At 45.2% G+C, this 19,026-nt stretch overlaps 1 protein-coding gene across 1 annotated transcript; it reads left to right on the top strand.

The window, feature by feature from the left end:
* Positions 1-13,783: 13,783 nt before the first annotated feature.
* LOC103682229 (procathepsin L-like) lies at positions 13,784-18,147 on the top strand. The gene is made up of 7 exons (XM_040620161.1): positions 13,784-15,143; positions 15,433-15,555; positions 15,653-15,799; positions 15,983-16,207; positions 16,656-16,818; positions 17,458-17,575; positions 18,048-18,147. Exons 1-7 carry the CDS (start codon positions 14,901-14,903, stop codon positions 18,145-18,147), a joined length of 1,119 nt encoding a protein of 372 aa, XP_040476095.1. The 5' UTR covers positions 13,784-14,900.
* The last annotated feature ends 879 nt before the right edge of the window (positions 18,148-19,026 follow it).

Genomic DNA, 19,026 nt, shown 5'->3' with positions numbered 1-19,026 from the left:
TCAGCTCATTCATCCAGAAATGAGCATTTCCTTCCTATTTTGTCATGAATATGTATGCATATGTGTGCATAAAACATCTTTGTCTTTTTCCCTCTCTTATTCCTTTACCGTGTAACATGAGCTGTATTGTCTTCATGTCATAGTATTTAGTATTGTTGATTTTACGTCACAGTATTTTAGTTACAGGGTATCGAGGAGAAGAATAAATATCCCTCAAGAACCTTATATCCTCTTCAAGGAAAGGCCTTAGTGCATTTTTGGTTGTGTCAGCTTAGTTGGATCTTATTAGGCAGAATTATGGCCTTGTTATTGTCTTTAATTGGAAATCATGGTTGGAGAGGATGTGTATATATGCCAGGTGGGCAAGGACTTGAACTGTGATGGTTAAATTTATGTGGCAACTTGACTAGGTCAGAAAATACTTGAACACATGTTCGAACATTCTCAGTGTGTTTGTGAGTGTGATTTGGAGTGAGATTAACATTTGAACTGGCATACTGAGTAAGGCAGCTTGTCCTCCCCAATGTGGGCAGCTGTCATCCAGCCAGGTTAAGGCCTGAATAGATAAAAACAAAACAAACAAAACAAAACCACTGACCCTCTTCTGAGTAATGGGGAACCCCTCCTGCCTGTCTGACTTCTAGTTGGGGTATTGGTCTTTTCATGACCTTGTACTGGAACTGAACTTTTGGCTCATCTTGGGCCTGGACCAGCCTGGAACTTGGACCATTGGCTCTCCAGGTCTAACACCTGGCACTTAGGTCTTCCCAGTTAGACTGAACTCCACCTTGGGTTCTTTTGTGTCTCCAGCTTCTTGACTTGCTGCCTGAAGATCTTGGGACTTCTCAGCCTTCATGATCATGTGAACCAATTCTTTATCATAAATCTCATTCTTTATATATACATCCGGTTGGTTCTGTTTGTCAAAGGTCCAAGTAGAACCCTGAGTAATGAAGGCTGCCTGAAGTCTATCCATGAAGCCAAACCATCAGTGGACATCAGATTAAGAAGCCCTGCCCTAGAGGCTTTTGTGTTCAGGATTCGTCTCTAAGCCATAGGATACACTGGTATATATATATATATATATATATATATATATATATATATATATATATATATATATATATATATATATATATATATATATATATATATATATATATATATATATATATATATATATATATATATATATATATATATATATATATATATATATCACACATTTAGGGTCAGGGCCACATGACCTTACAAATGTTTTGCTCAACAGGGACGAACAGATGTTTATGATGTTCTAAACCTGCAGGAGAAACTGGCTCTGGGGACCATGTCCCCTGTGCTGCCACCATTCCAGCTCCCTGGTGTCTTGATGAAACAGCTGACTGCCCCCAGGCCCCCTTCTTCACTATAGCGCCATTTCCAGTATCAGGGAAGGGAATGGAGCCTATGTGACAGACACCTGGCAATGACACAGTCTTCACGTGACTCTCATTGCTGCCTGTGGATATGGAGTTCTTGTTGACAATCTGATTCCTGGATACATCGCTAGGGGTTTAATAATAAATAACCAATTATATGTTTGTGTTCAGAGAAAAAGAGTCATCTGGTTGCGATATTGGGAGAAACGATGCCAGTTAATATTTTCTTGAGAGTGTTTAAAATTGGTCCTCTTTAAACCTGTATACATAATAAAATGGAGCTAGGGCAGAAAAAGTGGGAGCTTGCCTTCTATTTACTTAGACTGGTTTGTACATGGCTACCCATGGAAAAAATTGAAATGTCACATGATTCTATTTTTATGATTACTCACTTCAGATTAGTACAGTCAATACTAAACTACTTCTTAATATTAAAGACAAAAGCAAATGCTGTCATAACAAATTGACTTCTACCATAGAGAATTCCCCATGACAATGTGAATCTGTAAGTTCTCAATGAATGTATACAGTGGGGCTAAGATGGCTGGAGCTCTCATACACTGAGTGGGTATAAATTGACTTAGCTTTTTTGTAGTGTTTGAAAGTATCTACAGGGGTGCCTGTGTGGCTCAGTCGGTTAAGCTTCTGAGTCTTGATTTTGGCTCAGGTCGTGATATCATGAGTTGTGGGTTCGAGCCCTGTATAGGGCTCCACACTTGGTGGGGAGTCTGCTTGACATTCTCTCTCTCCGTTTCCCTCTGCCCCTCCCGCCCACACTCGCCATAGCTCGCTCTCTCCCTCTCTTTCTCAAATAAGTAATCTTTTAAAAGGAAATATCTAGGGGTGCCTGGGTGGCACAGCGGTTAAGCGTCTGCCTTCTGCTCAGGGCGTGATCCCGGCGTTATGGGATCGAGCCCCACATCAGGCTCCTCCGCTATGAGCCTGCTTCTTCCTCTCCCACTCTCCCTGCTTGTGTTCCCTCTCTCGCTGGCTGTCTCTATCTCTGTCGAATAAATAAATAAAATCTTTAAAAAAAAATAAATAAAAATAAAAAATAAAAGGAAATATCTACAAAAGCTTTAATGGCCATACTATTGGATGTAGTGAATTTCCCAAGAATCTAAAGAAATATCCACACAAATGTACAAGAATGTTTATACAATACTTTTAATAGGGAAAAAGCCAACAATCTGAAGACAGGCCAAGTGTCCTCCAGTAGTTATGTCCCCGTGGTAGGATTCCACAGCCATTAAAAAGAACCACATAGATCTACACGTACTGACGTAAAAGGACCAATGAGCTATCTTACTGAGTGAGAGTAAGTGGCTTATATAATTTTATCTGATCTACATTAAAAAAGGACATCGCACAGTTTAATTTCTTCTTTACTAGGCAATGAGTTACATAGGAAGAAGCTTGAGAAATTGCAGAGAGTATTTTTGTTTTCCAGTAATTTCTCTGCTGCTCCAAATAAAGTCTGGTATCCAGAATCACTTCAACTACCTCCTGCTTCTACCTTGTCAAGGGAAGAAGGCAGTCATCTTCAGTTCTCAGGCTAAACAATCCTTCTCCTTGGACTTTGAGAGAAACCCCAGAAGAGCGATGTTGTCTGTCCACGCAACCCTACAGAGACGCACATCCAGTGTGGAAACCAGGCTCCGCTCTCAGCCAGGCACAAATGCTGGCTACTCTGTTCGGGTCGCTAAGCCAGAATAACATAGATGGGGTCTTGTACACGACGGAAATTTATTTCTCACCGTTCTGGAGGCTGGATTTCCAAGATCAAGTCACCAGCAAATTCCAGCGTCTGACGAGGGGCCATTTCCTGCTCCACTGATGGCCATCTCGCTGTGTCCTCTCATGGCAGAAAAGGATCAGGAGCTCTCTGGGGTCTCTTTTGTAAGGGTACTGATCCCATCCCTGTGGGCACCCACCACCTCCCAGACACCCCACCTCCTGATCCCACCCCCTTGGGGGTTAGGATTTCCATACCTGAATTGGTGGGGGACACGCAGCTTCAGTCTAGGGCGAACACCCCGTGGTTCTCTGCTCTGTGTGCCTCCCAGTGTCCATCAGCCTCCACCATCTTCCTGTCCGTCTGTATTTGCAGAGAACTTTCCGGAGCCAGTGCAATGCTTCGTGTGCGTTAGCACAGCTCACGCTCGGAACAAGCTTCTACGTCCTGTTTCACAGTGTAAGAACGCTGGAACCGAGAAAAGCGAGGGGAGCCCAAGATCCCTATGCGGGAAGCCAGCAGCCAGCGCCAGAACGTGCACACTCCTCTCGCTTGGCCTCTCTCTCCCGCCTGGGAAACAGCCCTGGGCTTCAGGGGATCGTGCGGTGACGTCCTCGAGCCCTGCGCTCAGCCAGCCCGCCCACTGCACCTGCCAGCCCGTGAGTCCAGCTCCCCGCCAGAAACGCCTTCACGTACAGCCAGGACGGATCTCCGAGTCCACGGAGAAACTTCTACTCCAGAAACCTGGGGCTCATTCTCTTTGGAGGAAACCATCGCTTCTGCCGACTACATGGTCCCCACCAGCCTCAGGGTCCTGAGGGTGCACCGCGGCTCCCACAGCACCCTGGGCCCAGGGACGCCTGTGTCTTTGAAATACTATTATGTGTGTGTGTGTGTGTTTTAAGATTGCATTTTCCAGACATATCCCTATCAATAGCTCCAGTTACAGATGCTCTTTTTACCGAATGACCTTGTCCCGCCTGAAAACTGAATGATGCGTCTATGTCTCCTCTTCTTTTTTTTTTTTTTAAAGATTTTATTTATTTATTCGACAGAGAGAGAGACAGCCAGCGAGAGAGTGAACACGAGCAGGGGGAGTGGGAGAGGAAGAAGCAGGCTCACAGAGGAAGAGCAGGGGGAGTGGGAGAGGAAGAAGCAGGCTCACAGAGGAAGAGCGTGACGTGGGGCTCGATCCCACAACGCCGGGATCACGCTCTGAGCCGAAGGCAGACGCCTAACCGCTGTGCCCCATATGTCTCTCTTCTTGACCCCGGTGGGATCTGGTGACGGCCCAGAGACGGTACAGGGAGGTCATGTGACGTGAGGTACAAGACTGGAGCCTAAGTACGCCAGGGCTTGCGCCTTGCTGTGGGGACACCTGCTCCTGGGACCCAGCTGCCAGGCGAGTCTTACTCAGAAATATTCATTGCCTCCACATCCCCTGCGAGAGCAGAGTACATGCCTCCCCGCTCAGCTGGGGTTTGTCTGTGCGACTTGCTTTGTGCAATGGAATAAATGCAAGGGGCAGCGTGCCAGTCTGAGCCGAGGCCTGAAGACGCCCCGTGTGCTCCCACGCTCCGTTGTGTCTCCACCACTGCTCCGTGAGGAGCAGGACCCGGCGGCCCACGAGGCTGCGACATCACGGAGCCGCGCCCATGGACCCCGAGGAGGAGAAACCCTCCTGCGCCCCCAGACCTGTGAGACTCCGCAAGCACTGCGGTGTCAGGCAGAGTGTGGGTGTGTTGTGCGGCCCAGCCGCAGCGACCCCTGCAGGGCTTCGGGATGTCCTCGTCCTCAGGGCCGCACCAGCCCTGCAAGGAGGCTCTGGCTGCATAGACGGAGGCGATCTGAGCTCCTGCTGTGGGCTTCACATGGACCTGGGCGGAAACAGAACGATCTCACCCAGCATCTCACCCCCTCGGGTGCGAGTACGTCCCCGTCGTGAAAGAGCCTCGTATTCCTGCAGAACGTGATCCCACCGCGCTGACGTCGCCCGGTGAAGCTGCGACGTGATGCTTGTATGAGCAGCCGGAAGTAGGGAAATCATGTGTCAACCAAGCGCCTGACCGTGGAATCTGAAAACCGGATTTTCGCGCAAGAGCAATCCACTGGCTCCATGGCCGTGGTGCATTTTCACCACAAAATTTTGTACAATCGTCTGGTGAAGCCCTTAAAGCTTTCTTTCTGCTTCAAATAGATCCGAGTGGCTGCTAGTAAAGCAGGGTCTATGTTTTATAACAACTGTTAGTGCGTTCACATGACCCTCAGTGCCTCCTGTCACTAAGTGCGAAGCAGAGCCTAGAACTGCCGAGAGACAGAGACAGTCTCTCTGCAACAGAGACAACCACAGTGCACACTGGTTCAGAGGAGCTCCTTGAAGTAGCCACGAGGGTCATGACAAAGATTTTGTTGAGAGAGAAGGAAGACATTCGGCTACACTTCTCTATCGGATGGCAGCGCTGACCATCCCGTATTCACAGTCAGACACCATGAGCCGTGTCCGTGTCTGCGCATGAGCCCCGGACAGAACACAGGCAAGGCGGAAGGAGGAGTGCTGGAATCTTCTTATCTTCGCCAAGGAGAATACTCAGCCGGCAAATGAGCACATGAAAAAGTGTTCATCACTACCGGCCATTAGAGAAATGCCAATTTCAGCCACGGTGATACGTGTTTACACACCTACTAGATGGGGTAAAATAAAATAGCGACATCACCTGAGAAGGATGTGGAGACACTGGACCACTCAGCCTTTGCTGGTGGGAACGGAAAGTGGAACAGCTATTCTGGAGTATCGTTGAGCAGTTTCTTTTCTCAGCTTTACTCAGATCTCACTGAGATCTAACACTGTATTAGCGTGTACAACATACTGATTTGATGTATTTATAAATTGCAGCAGAATGATCAGCACAAAACGTCAGTTAGCATCCATCCCTCACGGAGTTACAAGTATTTTTACTTGTGATGGGGCTTTTAAGTGTTAGTCTCTTAGCAACGTTCACATATACAATATCGCATTGTTCACCCTGGTCCCCAGGTCACAGCACATCCTCAGAACTTACTTATCAATAACTGGAAGTTTGTACCTTTTCTTTCCCTGCCCCCACATCTCCCACTTTCATAAGCAGTTTCTTGTAAAAGGAAATATTCAATTACCCTTGACCCAGCAATTACACTCTTTTTTCCCTTTCCAATCACCCCCTCCTCTTTGAGAGTGTTTCAGGTGTCGCTGACCAAATCTGTCTCCGGGACGGAGCCGAGACCTGCTCCTTCATCTACAATCCACAGAGATTACTTAAAATGAGCACCTGCCACAGGCCCATTAGAGCCAGTGGAACCATCCAAGACTCTCTAGGCTATTCAGTAAGATCCTTTCTCTTTTCTCAGGATACCATCCTGAGAAAAGAGAAGTCTGTAATTGCCAAGAGTGAGTATAAGAAGTCTGAGAGTGAAGCCGGCAGCTGGGAGCTAGAGCAGGTGGGGGAAGGGTCGCACACTGGGTGTGGTGACATCGCTCATGGAAGTTTGTCCCACACCCACTAAGCTTTCGATGGAATCCACCTGTGCTTCAAGAAAAACTACCCTGTTTCACATGCAAGACAATAAACTATTTTAAAGCATATCGAGTTAGGTGTCTGTCACTTTAACTGGAAGAATTATGTCTAACAGAGAAACCAGGACTTGGAAATAGGGTATGATAAATAAAAGCCTATAAAATGGGGCATTGGCTGCACTGTGAGCGGGTAGATGCAGTGAGGTTATCTCTGTCCTTACTAAGTAAGCTAAGAAGCTGGAAATGTCTGCTCCGGGGAGGCTGACCTGGCACCTATTACACCTACGGATACAGACAACGCCTACCAAGGCTGGAATGTCAGGAAACCTGGCAGAGAAACTCAAGAATACAGGATGTGGTGGTTACTTCTTGCAGCTTGCACTAAGCTCCAGGAAGAAACGCACTTGCTTTCCAGAGAAACTTCTCTTCTCTGCATGCCAGCCCATCTGGAGACAGAGGGAAGAAAAGAAAACCTTGTAAAGAGAGACCCTTTCTGTGCACAGTAATTGAAGATGTTTCAGATTCTGTTCATCCTTTATCTGCAGGGTGAGAGTCACTAAATTCGCTGCCCCAGGCTGATGTTGGAATTGAAGCTAAGGATGGAACAGAAGTTAAGATAGCAGGAGGAATCAACAGCTTCTTTCTCTCTGGCTCCCTTTTTTCTTTTTTAATATTCTTTACATTTTGATCCCCCCACCCATTTTTCCCAACCTCAGCCCCTGTGTCTGACAATCACCCATGTGCTCTGTATCTACGAGCTCAGTTTGGTTTTTTGTTTGTTTGCTCAATTTTCGTTTTTGTTTTGATTCCACATGGAGGAGAGAGCATATGGTATTTATCTTTGTCTGACTTATTTCACTTGGGATAATGCCTTCAACGTCCATCCATGTTGTTGCAAAAGGCAAAATTGCTTTCTTTTTTATGGCTGAGCCATGTTCCATTGTGTATATACATGCTACATCTTCTTTACGCAGTCATTCATTGATTCACGCTTACGTTGTTTCTGTATCTTGATTCCATTTAAGTGACGCTGCAGTGCATATGTGGCACATATATCCTTTTGAGTGTTGCTCCCATTTCCTATGAATAAATACCCAGAAGTGGGATTTCTGGATGTTGTGGTAGTTTTGTTTTTAATTTGGGGGGACCCTCCGTATTGTTTTCCGTAATGGCTGCACCAGTTTGCGTTCCCACCAACAGCGCGCACGGCGTCCTTCCCTCCACATCCTCACCGAGCTCTTTATTTCTTGACTTTTGATAGTAGCATCCTAACAGGTGTGAGGTCACATCTCACAGTGATTTTTATTTGCCTTTCCTGATGATTAATGATGATGCGTATTTTCATGTACTTTTCAGCCATCTGTGGATGTTCTTTGGAAAAATGTCTATTCAGATCTGACCATTTTTTTATCTTTTTTTTTTTGCTATTGAATTCTGTGAGTTCTTTAATATTTTGGATTTTAAATGCTTATCAAGTGCATGATTTGCAAATATTTTCTCACATTCATTAGGTTGCCATCTCACTTTGCTAATGGGTTTCTTCACTGCGCAGAAAGAACCTTCATAGTTTGGTGGAGCCCCTCTTGTTTGTTTTTGCTTTTCTACTTTTCCTTTTGGTGTCAGATTCAAAAACCCACTGCCAAGACCTATGTCAAGGAGCTTATTGCCTCTGTTTTCTTCTAGGAGTTGTATGCTCTCAGAACTTACATTTGAATCTTTAACTCATTTTGAGTTAGTTTTTGTGCAAGGTGTGAGACCATGGTCCGGGTTCATTCTTTTCGTGGGGTGCTCCGTTTTCCCAGCACCGTTCATTGAAGACACTGTTCTTCCTCTTTTGGATAATTTCACCTCTTTTGTTGTAAATTCATGGACACACATGAATTTATTTCTGGGCTTTCTGTTCTGTCCCATCGATCTATGTGTCTGTTCTTATGCTAGTAAAAGGGACATGGGATTTCTCTGTATTATTTCTTACAACTGCATGTGACTCTATAACTAAAAGAAAAAGTTTAATGAAAAGAAAGAGTCTATCTGTGTGATGAGAAGCGAATTGGGGGCTGCTGCGTGGAACCAAGGCTATTTCTCAGCCACCAGCATCCACTCCTCTGGTCTTGGTAGGAGCACTGCGGTTTCTTTTTGGAAACTTGTTTCTTCCCCATTGCATGCAGTCTTGCTGGGGCTATAATTAAGATGCCTTTCCCTCCCTTAGACATGGGATAAAATATCGTTAGGTATTGTCTTCAGGTTTTTAAATCTGGAAGCAGAATGATGCAAGGATGAAAGAAACAGTGTGAATTCTTCATTCCAGCCACTCAGCCCTGACAATATTGCCTAATGGTTCCTGCTGCTTAGATCCCAGATTGGCCCTGGATTTCAGTTGTTTCGGTCCTGACATCTGTTTCTCCAGCATTGCTATCAACTCTGTCAACATCCCAACGTCTTTGCCAAAATTCTGCTTTTAAGGAAATTAATTCAATTGGTTTGGGTTACCTGTCATTTGGTCTTCAAAGAGATCCTACGACTACTTGAGCTGTTAATTACTCAAGTTTTATGTCAAGTCAGTTTCTTAATCTTGGCATCGACTAAATTAGAATTCCCCAACTCCAAATTTTCATCATTGGGAAGGGCAGCAAGTTTTCAAGACTCTCTCAGGTAAAAGTTACTGTGAAAGGAAATGCAGTGATACAATTAAACCATTTAACAATGCCTAACATACTGTGAGTTGTTGACAAATACTAGCATGATGATGATGTATGATGCTGGTTCCCTGAATTCTAGAACATCTGAATCAAAAGTTGCAAGTCACTTGCTCTTGTCGCTGATAAAGTGGAATGGTTATGTTCATAATTAGCTGATATACTTGTAATTTTCTGGTCATTTGAATGCAGATGATGATACTAACCATGTTATGAGCATGTTTTCTACTAAATACTGTAAAACATTCACTGCACTTGTTTGAACATTAATTTATTCATAAAATTCTTTAATCATATATAGTGTAGAAGGAAAATTCTCCTGCCTTGCATGAATTATCACAGCTTATTAGTTAGAAAAAGAAACAGAAAATTATATAAACATAAATGTGAATATTTCAGCTCCATTTATTCACTTTAAGTATGACCAAAATGAGAGCAACTTTATGCATGGATGTACTCTGCATAATAGAAGAAATGTCAAAATGTAAAGCAATTAGCAGTCGTCATTTGGCCCTGCGGCCCATATTTTTCATGCAGCCTGTGACCTTGCTCATTAATCAAGCACCTGCTGACCCAGTCATTGAGATAATGGGCCGATGGTGTAGTAGACTTGAACATGAGTTTGAGGAGCTCAGCCTGGCAAGGTTGCCAAAAATTATGAAACACTGTAACAGGCACCCTGACAGCTTTAAGGTCCACAAGCTGTGGAAGCACAAAGAGGAAATCCATTTACTGGCTTTTCATAGGGGACTGGCGGGAAGAGCAGGATTTCACCAGACATTTAACCAGGTGGAATGGGAAGGAAGAGCATTCCAGATGGAAGGCACTGCTTGGTCAAGGCACTGAGGCACAGGCGAGCTCCTCAGAGCAAGTTCAGGTCATGAGAGTAGTGTGTCTGGAGTGCACTGTTCACGGCGGGGAGTGCGAGGTGAGCCTGGAAATGCCAAAGATTCTGATGACGGTGCTGGGGCTCCTTCAGAATGGGATAAAAGGACAAGGAGCCCAGCGCTAACACTGTGAAGGACTAAGTAGCCTAACAGTCATGGACGATAATCAGAAACCAGTTGTTACGGCTTTACACCATGCAAAATAAAACATTTTCTGCCTGTATTGTATAGAGGGTGGAGGGATGGTCCCTGCTAGAGTGACGTCACAAGTGGTCACTGTGGACATCTCTTCTACTTCCTGTAAAATGGCCTGGAAATGTTTTTTTTCTTCTATGAATGGATCATTCTGGCACTACTCAGAAGATGTGAAATATTTGGAAATTATAACGAATGTGATATAAAATTTACAAGTGTGAAAATTTTTTAAAAATATTTTATTCATTTATTTGATAGAAAGCAAGAGAGCACAAACAGGGGGAGTGGCAGAGGGAGAAGCAGACTCTGTGCTGAGCAGGGAGCCTGAAGGAGTGCTCGATCCCAGGACCCTGGGATTATGACCCGAGCTGAAGGCAGATGCTTAACCAAATGAGCCACCCAGGCATCCCAAAAGTATGAATTTCTAAAGGACTCCTATCCTCCATCATTTGGAGTACTGAACCACATGACTACCCTCAATAAATGGTTGACTAAAATAATAAATTTTTAAAGAAAGATTTCCCCAAGATGCATAAACATATTGTAAATCCTTAAAAGCAAGCACTACTGTAGAGTTTTTATTTTGTATGAAATGACTGGGGCATATAGTTTAGTAGAAACGAGCTCCCTCACATAGAGAAGCAGGATTTCCAAACAGAAAGGTCAAATACAGAAAAAAAAAAAAAACCAACAAAACAAAAACCCATCTTTTCCCCTGAAGGAAAGTCAGTTCCCTCGTCTCCCCATCTTTTGCTCCTTCCCAGCAGAGGCCTCCCTGGTAGATGTTCTAAGGCTCTGCTTTAGAAAGATGGACTAAGTAAAATATATGATCTCTAAGGATCTAGGAAAACATTTATTGTTTTACAAATAAAATGTGAAATCAGTAACAAATGGATCTACTGTGGCTTTAAAGACGAAAGAATGGTATTTAAATCCATAGTCAGCTGAGTGCTTTAGAATAATTCACAGAAGAAGCAAGAAAGGCCCAGATGGGTGAACAGGCTTTCCAGCAGCTCCTCCTGAGTTCTGGCTGCTCTGGCCACTGGAGCAGCTGTCGCCTGGCTTCGGATGAACCCAGGCTGCAGGTGCCAGTGACACAGAGAACCTGGAGGTCAGAGTCTCCTTTCCCAGCTGCTCTTCAGAGGGAGACCTGCCTTAGCTTCTTATTTCCACCACGCCAACAAGCACAGATGTTAGTGGTCTTTCTTGGGGCACAGCTGTAGGGCCAATAGAAAGCTTCTTGGCTACTTTCTACAGATTTGTTTTTTCAGAGAAAAGGCAGGAATCTGCTCAACATCCTGATACAGATTTCCATTTTTTACAATGTAACTTTCTTTGGCTTGATCTCAAATTTATCCTAACGAAGTTTCTATTGAGGTAGAACTTTACAGAGAGTAAAATTCATAGGTCTTAAGTATATAGCTGGGTAAGTTTTGACGAATGCAGGCGCCCGTGGAGCTACCCCCAGATCAAAATACAGAATTTCCCAACATTCTAATAAGTTTTCTTATGCCCCTTTCCAGTCAATAATTCCCCTGCAAGACCACTGTTCTTTTTTTTTTTTTTTTTGATTTTATTTATTTATTTCACAGAGATAGAGACAGCCAGCGAGAGAGGGAACACAAGCAGGGGGAGTGGGAGAGGAAGAAGCAGCCTCATAGCGGAGGAGCCTGATGCAGGGCTTGATTCCATAACGCCGGGATCACGCCCTGAGCCGAAGGCAGACACTTAACCGCTGTGCCACCCAGGCGCCCCAAGACCACTGTTCTGATATCTAACACCACAGATTAGTTTTACCCTTTGAACTTCATAAAATAAAATCATATGTACGTTTCAATATGTACCTTCTTTTGCTTGACATAGTTTTTCTATTTTGGGGGTGGGGCAGAGGGAGAGTAAAAGAGTGGACTCCATGCCCAGTGTGGAGCCCGACATGGGGCTGGATCTCGCAACCCCCAGAGCATGACTTGAGCCGAAATCATGAGTTGGGTGCTTAACCAGCTGAGCCACCAGGCGCCCCCGGATAGTGTTTTTAAGAATCGTCTGTGTTGGTACATGCAGAGAAAGCTCATTCTTTTTCAATTGTTGAGGATGAACGCACTGTGGTGTTCATTCTCCTGTGGTTTCCAGTTGGAAGTTATTATGCGTAAAGCTGCCGTGAACATCCTCACTTGGGTAGATACCTGACGCTAGAATTGCTGCGTTAGTGTCCGGTGTGTAGTTACTGTTATAAGAAGCCAGGGAGCCCCTGCCCAGCGGCTTACCATTCGCCCCGTCACTAGTAATGTCTGAGGGTGTCCGTGATTCCACGTCCTCGTGCACACTCGGTGTTGCCTCGTCAATTACATCCATGCTGCTGGGGATGAAATGTCATCTCACTGTCATCTCAACGGCTTTTAAAGAAACATCAGCCGCCCTAGCACCCTCGAATGACCTCCCAAATCCTAATAGGCAAAATAAGCTATCTGTAATTTACAAATGTGATATTATCTCCAGCATAATGGGTCAAACGTGAGACAATACATTGTATTTTAGGTTCTGTGGGCATAATCCTAGGAGATGTGTGCCTAATTTATCAGTTTGGGAACATGGTTTAAGAATGATAACTAGATGTAGCTTGGCTTTTTAACACCTAAGCTTGCTTACCTAGACTTTATGGTTCATTTCACTATCACAGTAACCTGGCTCCCAGGAAGTAAAGAAATAAGTAGGGATGGCCTATGAATTAAATTCTTGAATAAATGCTTTCTGAATTAAGCAAGAACTTTGGAAGGAGTTTGTCTTTGACTTCACAAGGAAGCAGTATGACATGAGCCCTACTCTGCGCTAATGCCTGACATGTGTTAGTGCATTCAGTCTCACAGAATCCTCTGAGGAAACTCTAATCACAGCCCACGTCCTCCATGAGGAAACTGAGGCTGAGGGCCCTGGGGAGCCTGCAGGGGCCCCAGCTGAGAGCTGCAGAATGCCCCTCCCGGCCCTGCCCTGACTCCCAGCCCCTGCACGGAATCCCTTGGACCCTGCCCTGCCCGAGCAGAGAAGGACTGGAGACGAGGTGTGAGGAGGATCACTGGGGGGTCTCAGGGACATAGGTCCAGAGAGGGAGCATGACCCACTGTCTAGACGTGTGGAATCGTGTTTCTAAGGAGAGCAAAACTGGTCATCAGAGGGCAAATTCTTGGTCTCCTGATGAGCACCTTTTTTTTTTTTTTTGGCTTTGAATAGCTGTTTTTCTAAATTTTTAAAATTAAATCTCAAGAAAAGCACATTGAATACCGAGAAACATAATAATCCATAACGCAGAGAGTGGGGAAGAAGCAGCACTTTCTACATTCCATCTTTCCTTCTTTTGTTAAACCATATTTTTCTGGAAATAAATCATTTCTGTTGGTTTTGAGAAAGACCAGAGAGGAAAGAAGAATCCCCGCTGTGGGAGTTAGGACAGCAGAATTACAAAATCCTACAGCTTCCCTGCACAGCGCTCCCATCAGTCCCTTTCCTTGAAAGCACTTGAGCCTTGCCCAGGGCATCCCTTGTTTGGGGGATTGCCAGTCCTCTCCAGATTACAGGCATCCCATCCCGAAACACTGATAACACATACCCCTGTGGGGTTTACTTCCTCCAGCTGCCCTACCTTTGCTTGGAATAAACAGGAATCACTAGACTAGATTACCCTGTTCTCAGCCCTCAGGAAGATTTTAACCAAAGACTCTAGGACTAAAGGATATGCAGGGTGATGCTGGAAACACACTTCAGGCTCCCTGTGAGCTTCTTTTCGCGAACCACCTGCCAACACATAAATTCCTGCTAGGAAATGTCCCCCAGGGAGGTGCCGGAACCCTCCACAGGGCTTTCCCCAGTCCTCTCGCTTGACTTCCCCGCGTCCACTGAGGCAGGCACAACTTCCCCTGAAACAAGTAGGGAGCAGCCATCACATGCCCCAGGGTCCCAGAGCTCCAGGGCACAGAGGCTCCATCCACAGGCTGGCTCAGCCAATTGCAGCAGAGGCAGATGTCAGGGGCAGCACCCGCAGGGCCAAATCCCAGGCTTAAATGGGCAGCCTTCCATCCATCCCCAGGCCTGCTGGACACTCGCTGACCTGCATCTGGGACTGAGCCTGCCCCACTGCACCTGTCCCAGGTAAGATCCCCCACCAAGGCCTGAAGGGAGGGGCCATCCCTGAAAACACAGGGGGGACACCAGCCTTGAGGGCCAGGGGCTTGGGGCTCCCAGGAGGCACTCTTCCAGGGCCCGGCCCCTCCAGGCATGACTTCTTGACCCCCACACACCAGACTCAGGGCCCGTCACTCCCTGCATTGCCATCTACATGCTCTGGAAGCAGGAGACGGTGCAGGGCAGGGAGCAGGGCAGCAGGCCCCCTGCACATGCCACATCCTTAGCCAACACTTGGAAGGATAAATGCAATATTTTCACTGTACCATAGGGGTTCTAACATCTCAGAAGAAAGGAAGATGGCTTTTCCGATGGTTTGGTCTAATCAGAAATTCATTTCTTTTCTTCCTAGGTATTTGGAACATGCATCCTTCTCTCTTCCTGGCTGCCCTTTGTCTGGGAATGGCCTCAGCGGCTCCACGACTCGATCAGAGCTTAGATGCGCACTGGTCCCACTGGAAGGCGGCACACGGGAAACTGTATGACAAGGTTGGTAACATCTGAGCTGTCCAGTGAGACCCCCAGGGAATGTTCTATACTGGTGGGTGTTCCCAGCGGGGAGTAACTTCCTGAGGCTGCTCTGACCAAGGCAGTAAGCAGAGCACCGTGCCCACACATGATGTGGGCATATGTCCTGTGTGGTCGCTGGAGAACAGCTCCCGGACCACCAGCCCATCCCTGGTCAAGTTTCTCCTCCTCTCTGTGAGCACATCCATTTGGAGCAAGTGAGTTGGTTTTAAATAGAAATAAAGATGATAGTTTATTTGTTTGTCTCCAGGATGAAGAAGGACAGAGGAGAACAGTGTGGGAGAAGAATTTGAAAATGATTGACCAGCACAATGAGGAATACAGCCAAGGGCAACACAGCTTCATGATGGCAATGAACGCCTTTGGTGACCTGGTGAGTGTGTCGTGGGTTGCTGAATGTTTCGTGCGTCCTCTAAGTACTTCTTAAAAAACCTCCTGCTTGACAGCATTCTATTTCCTTTTCCTTGAAGACCAGTGAAGAATTCAAACAGGTGTTGAATGACCTTAAAATCCAGAAGCCTGAGGAAGGAAACGTGTTCCAAGCACCTCTCTTTGCTGAGATCCCCTCATCTGTGGACTGGAGAGAGAAAGGCTACGTCACCCCCGTGAAGGATCAGGTGAGACAGGGTTCAGCAACTCCCTCTCCAAAAGTAAAGCCAAAGGAACCAGTGTCCTTGCTGTGGAAGCTCAGGAACTGTATACAGTTTGTTATGTTTTGAAAGAGTTTTCAGATCTAAGGGCTGTTGTCAAAGTCTTCCTATTAATTTTGTAGACTAAAAGCTCTTTAATTTTGTGTTCAGGGTCAGTGTCAATCTTGTTGGGCTTTTAATGCGACTGGTGCCCTCGAAGGACAGATGTTCCGGAAAACTGGCAAACTTTTGAAACTGAGCGAGCAGAACCTGGTGGACTGCTCTTGGTCTCAAGGCAATGAGGGCTGCAATGGTGGCCTGATGGATAACGCCTTCCAGTATGTGAAGGACAACGGAGGCCTGGACTCAGAGGAATCCTATCCGTATCTTGGAAGGGTAAATGGAATTCCTTCTCTTTTATCAAAGTGGAGCATATTCAGTAAAAACAAAGACTGTATCTAGAATTCTCATTTTAGATTGCAGACTCTTCATCTGCGAGTGGTCAGAACTGTCATTAAAATCTATTAGCTTGGCACAGTTCTCTGCCAGAGGGTTACCGTATAGCTGTTCCCACTTCTGGGTCACACAGCAGCACAAATACCATTTTATATACAGCACAGATCTCCAGAGTGAAACATCTATGAATGAGTGGACCAAAAGTGTGTTTTATTAAATAGATATCTGCTAATTTCTCAATTTCAAAAGCCATCAATAGCATTTTGCGTCTTGAGATGCTTTATAACAAACTTGACTTGGAAGTCACTCGGCTGCAAACTGTCTGGAGCTCCTGTTCCCCAGGAGGTGGATGGTAATAATCAAGTCCCTTCCCCTTTACCTTTGAAAGAATGAATCCTGCAAATACAGGCCTGAGAAATCTGCTGCCAACGTGACTACCTTCTGGCGTGTCTCCAACGAGGAGGACGGCCTCATGACCACGGTGGCAACTGTGGGGCCCGTCTCTGCTGCTGTAGATTCAAGCCCGCATTCCTTCCAGTTCTATAAAAAAGGTGAGCTTTTGTCTGCATAGAAAATTAGGCAGAAAAAATGGGTAACCAGCCTGACTTACAGCAGGATCGACTCTTTGGTATGTGGAAATCAGGAAGGTGTGGATTTAGCATAGTTGTTCATTCTGTACATGTAATCCTTGTGCCTGTTGTTACCATGTGACATGACTTACCCCTATGCCCATGCTTTTAAGAACTTCATAAATATATGTAAATGGCTACTAACTTGACTGGTAGAGCTTAGATTACTTTTTCCAGGTGTTGGACCTTGGAAATTTCCAAGGAATTCTACTACTGAGATTGACACTAGAAAGGAATCCTTGGCTCAAGTAATTTTGTGTTCTCTGCGGCTTCCTTAGGCTGACATTGTATGGTAGAATGACAAAGTTCCAACAAGTGGTCTTTTATGCCTCTTCACTGTTCTTTACAAAAGAGATTGTGACAACGTGTATTTCTGCTAGTATTAGGTGATGTCCTAAATCCCTAACGTACCTAAACAAGAGATCTGATTTCTAAATCTTATCTGGATTTCTATCACGACTCAATTTTGAGATGCCTCCTTTACTGTGGTTGCTAGGTTATTGTCACATGTTATCATGTCACTGGGATGTCCCACCTCAGCATTGAATTGTACTTTTCCAGGCATTTATTATGATCCAAACTGCAGGAGTAAACGCCTGAATCACGGCATTCTGGTGGTTGGCTATGGCTTTGAAGGAGAAGAATCGGAGAACAAAAAATATTGGATTATCAAGAACAGGTATAAAGAGAAAAAATATTTATCTTTGAAATTGAAAAGGGATCCTTTTTGGAATCCGTGTTCGGAGGCAGACCCTCCAAGCCCTGTGCACACATCTGAAGTCCCAGAGTGTTTACCCCACTTCGGGGGAACACAGACATACTCACGTGATGACAACAGTAAGATACTGTCTCATGCTTGCTAGGGTCCTGCTCTAGTTTTGCTATCATTTCATTTTTCCACTTGAAAATTTTCTCATTTTTGAAACACATCTGACCCCAAGAGTTCGCTTTTCCTATCACTCATTTGGGCTTCTGTGAAAGGTTTGGGAATAGAATTCTGTGCTGGGTTAGAACTCAACCATGAATGTGAATGGCCTCTCTGGATTTTTCAGGAATCTCTCCTGGCCTCTGCTCCGTATCAGGTGCTAATGTTCATAAAGAGAAATGTGTTTGATTGTTTGGAATAAATGGCAAACCCTGTCTTCTTTCAGCTGGGGTACAAACTGGGGCATGGAGGGCTACATGCTGTTGGCCAAGGATCGGGACAACCACTGTGGAATCGCCACCATGGCCAGCTTTCCTGTCGTGTGAGATGAGGGTGTAAAGAACACCTTGACTGGGGACAGAATATCCACACAATGAATTTTATTTTAAAGCTGACCACACCTTATGGTATAAGATACAGCATTTGAACCATTGAAGACCCAAGCTGTGATTGGATTGTGTGGCATTTGACACTGGGAGTGTTACCACTTTGCTCATTACTGATGTAAATACTTTGTATGACTGACTTGTCTAATAACTTTTAGATTTTCGTTTTTAAAAAAAATGCATGAAGTTTTACTTTTTAAAAATAAAACAACTTCAAAGTAAAAGTGAGGTAAAATGTTAATACATTAACTTTTTGTAGGGCCAAAAATGTGACTGGGCTCTAGGGACATCCCTGGATGCGCCAGTGGTCCACTGGGAGAACACTGGGAGGCCCAAATATTTTGAGTATAGACGACACCCAATGTTACATTAGTTTCAGGTGTACAACACAGTAATTTGCCAACCCCCATCCATTATGCTGTGTTCCCCACAGGGGTAGCTACTGTCTGTCAGTCTCTCACTGTACACGTACAATGCTATTACGACACCATGGACCATGTTCCCTATGCTGTGCCTTTTATTCCTGTGGCTTATTCAGTCCATAACTGGGAGTCTGGACCTCCCCGTCCCCTTCACCCCTTTTATTCATCCTCATTCTAATCTATGTTCTCTTCACTCTCTGCAGATTTCTCACCACTCATTTACTAACTGGATTTCTCCCTCCACAGTCACCAGCTCAGCTAGTAGTCTGTAAAAATTCCAGGGGAGTTTTAGAGGAAGAAACTGTGGGGGCCCAGGGAGGACACCCCAAAATGTGCCACAATGGTACATCGGTTATCTGGAATCGAAGCTATTTGGGAAACTGCTGGTACGAGGACA

This window comes from Ursus maritimus, unplaced genomic scaffold, assembly GCF_017311325.1.
Source record: "Ursus maritimus isolate PB19 unplaced genomic scaffold, ASM1731132v1 scaffold_34, whole genome shotgun sequence".
Taxonomy (NCBI): domain Eukaryota; kingdom Metazoa; phylum Chordata; class Mammalia; order Carnivora; family Ursidae; genus Ursus; species Ursus maritimus.
Note: the sequence above shows the minus strand (reverse complement) of the source record. Positions and strands in the feature narration are given on the sequence as shown.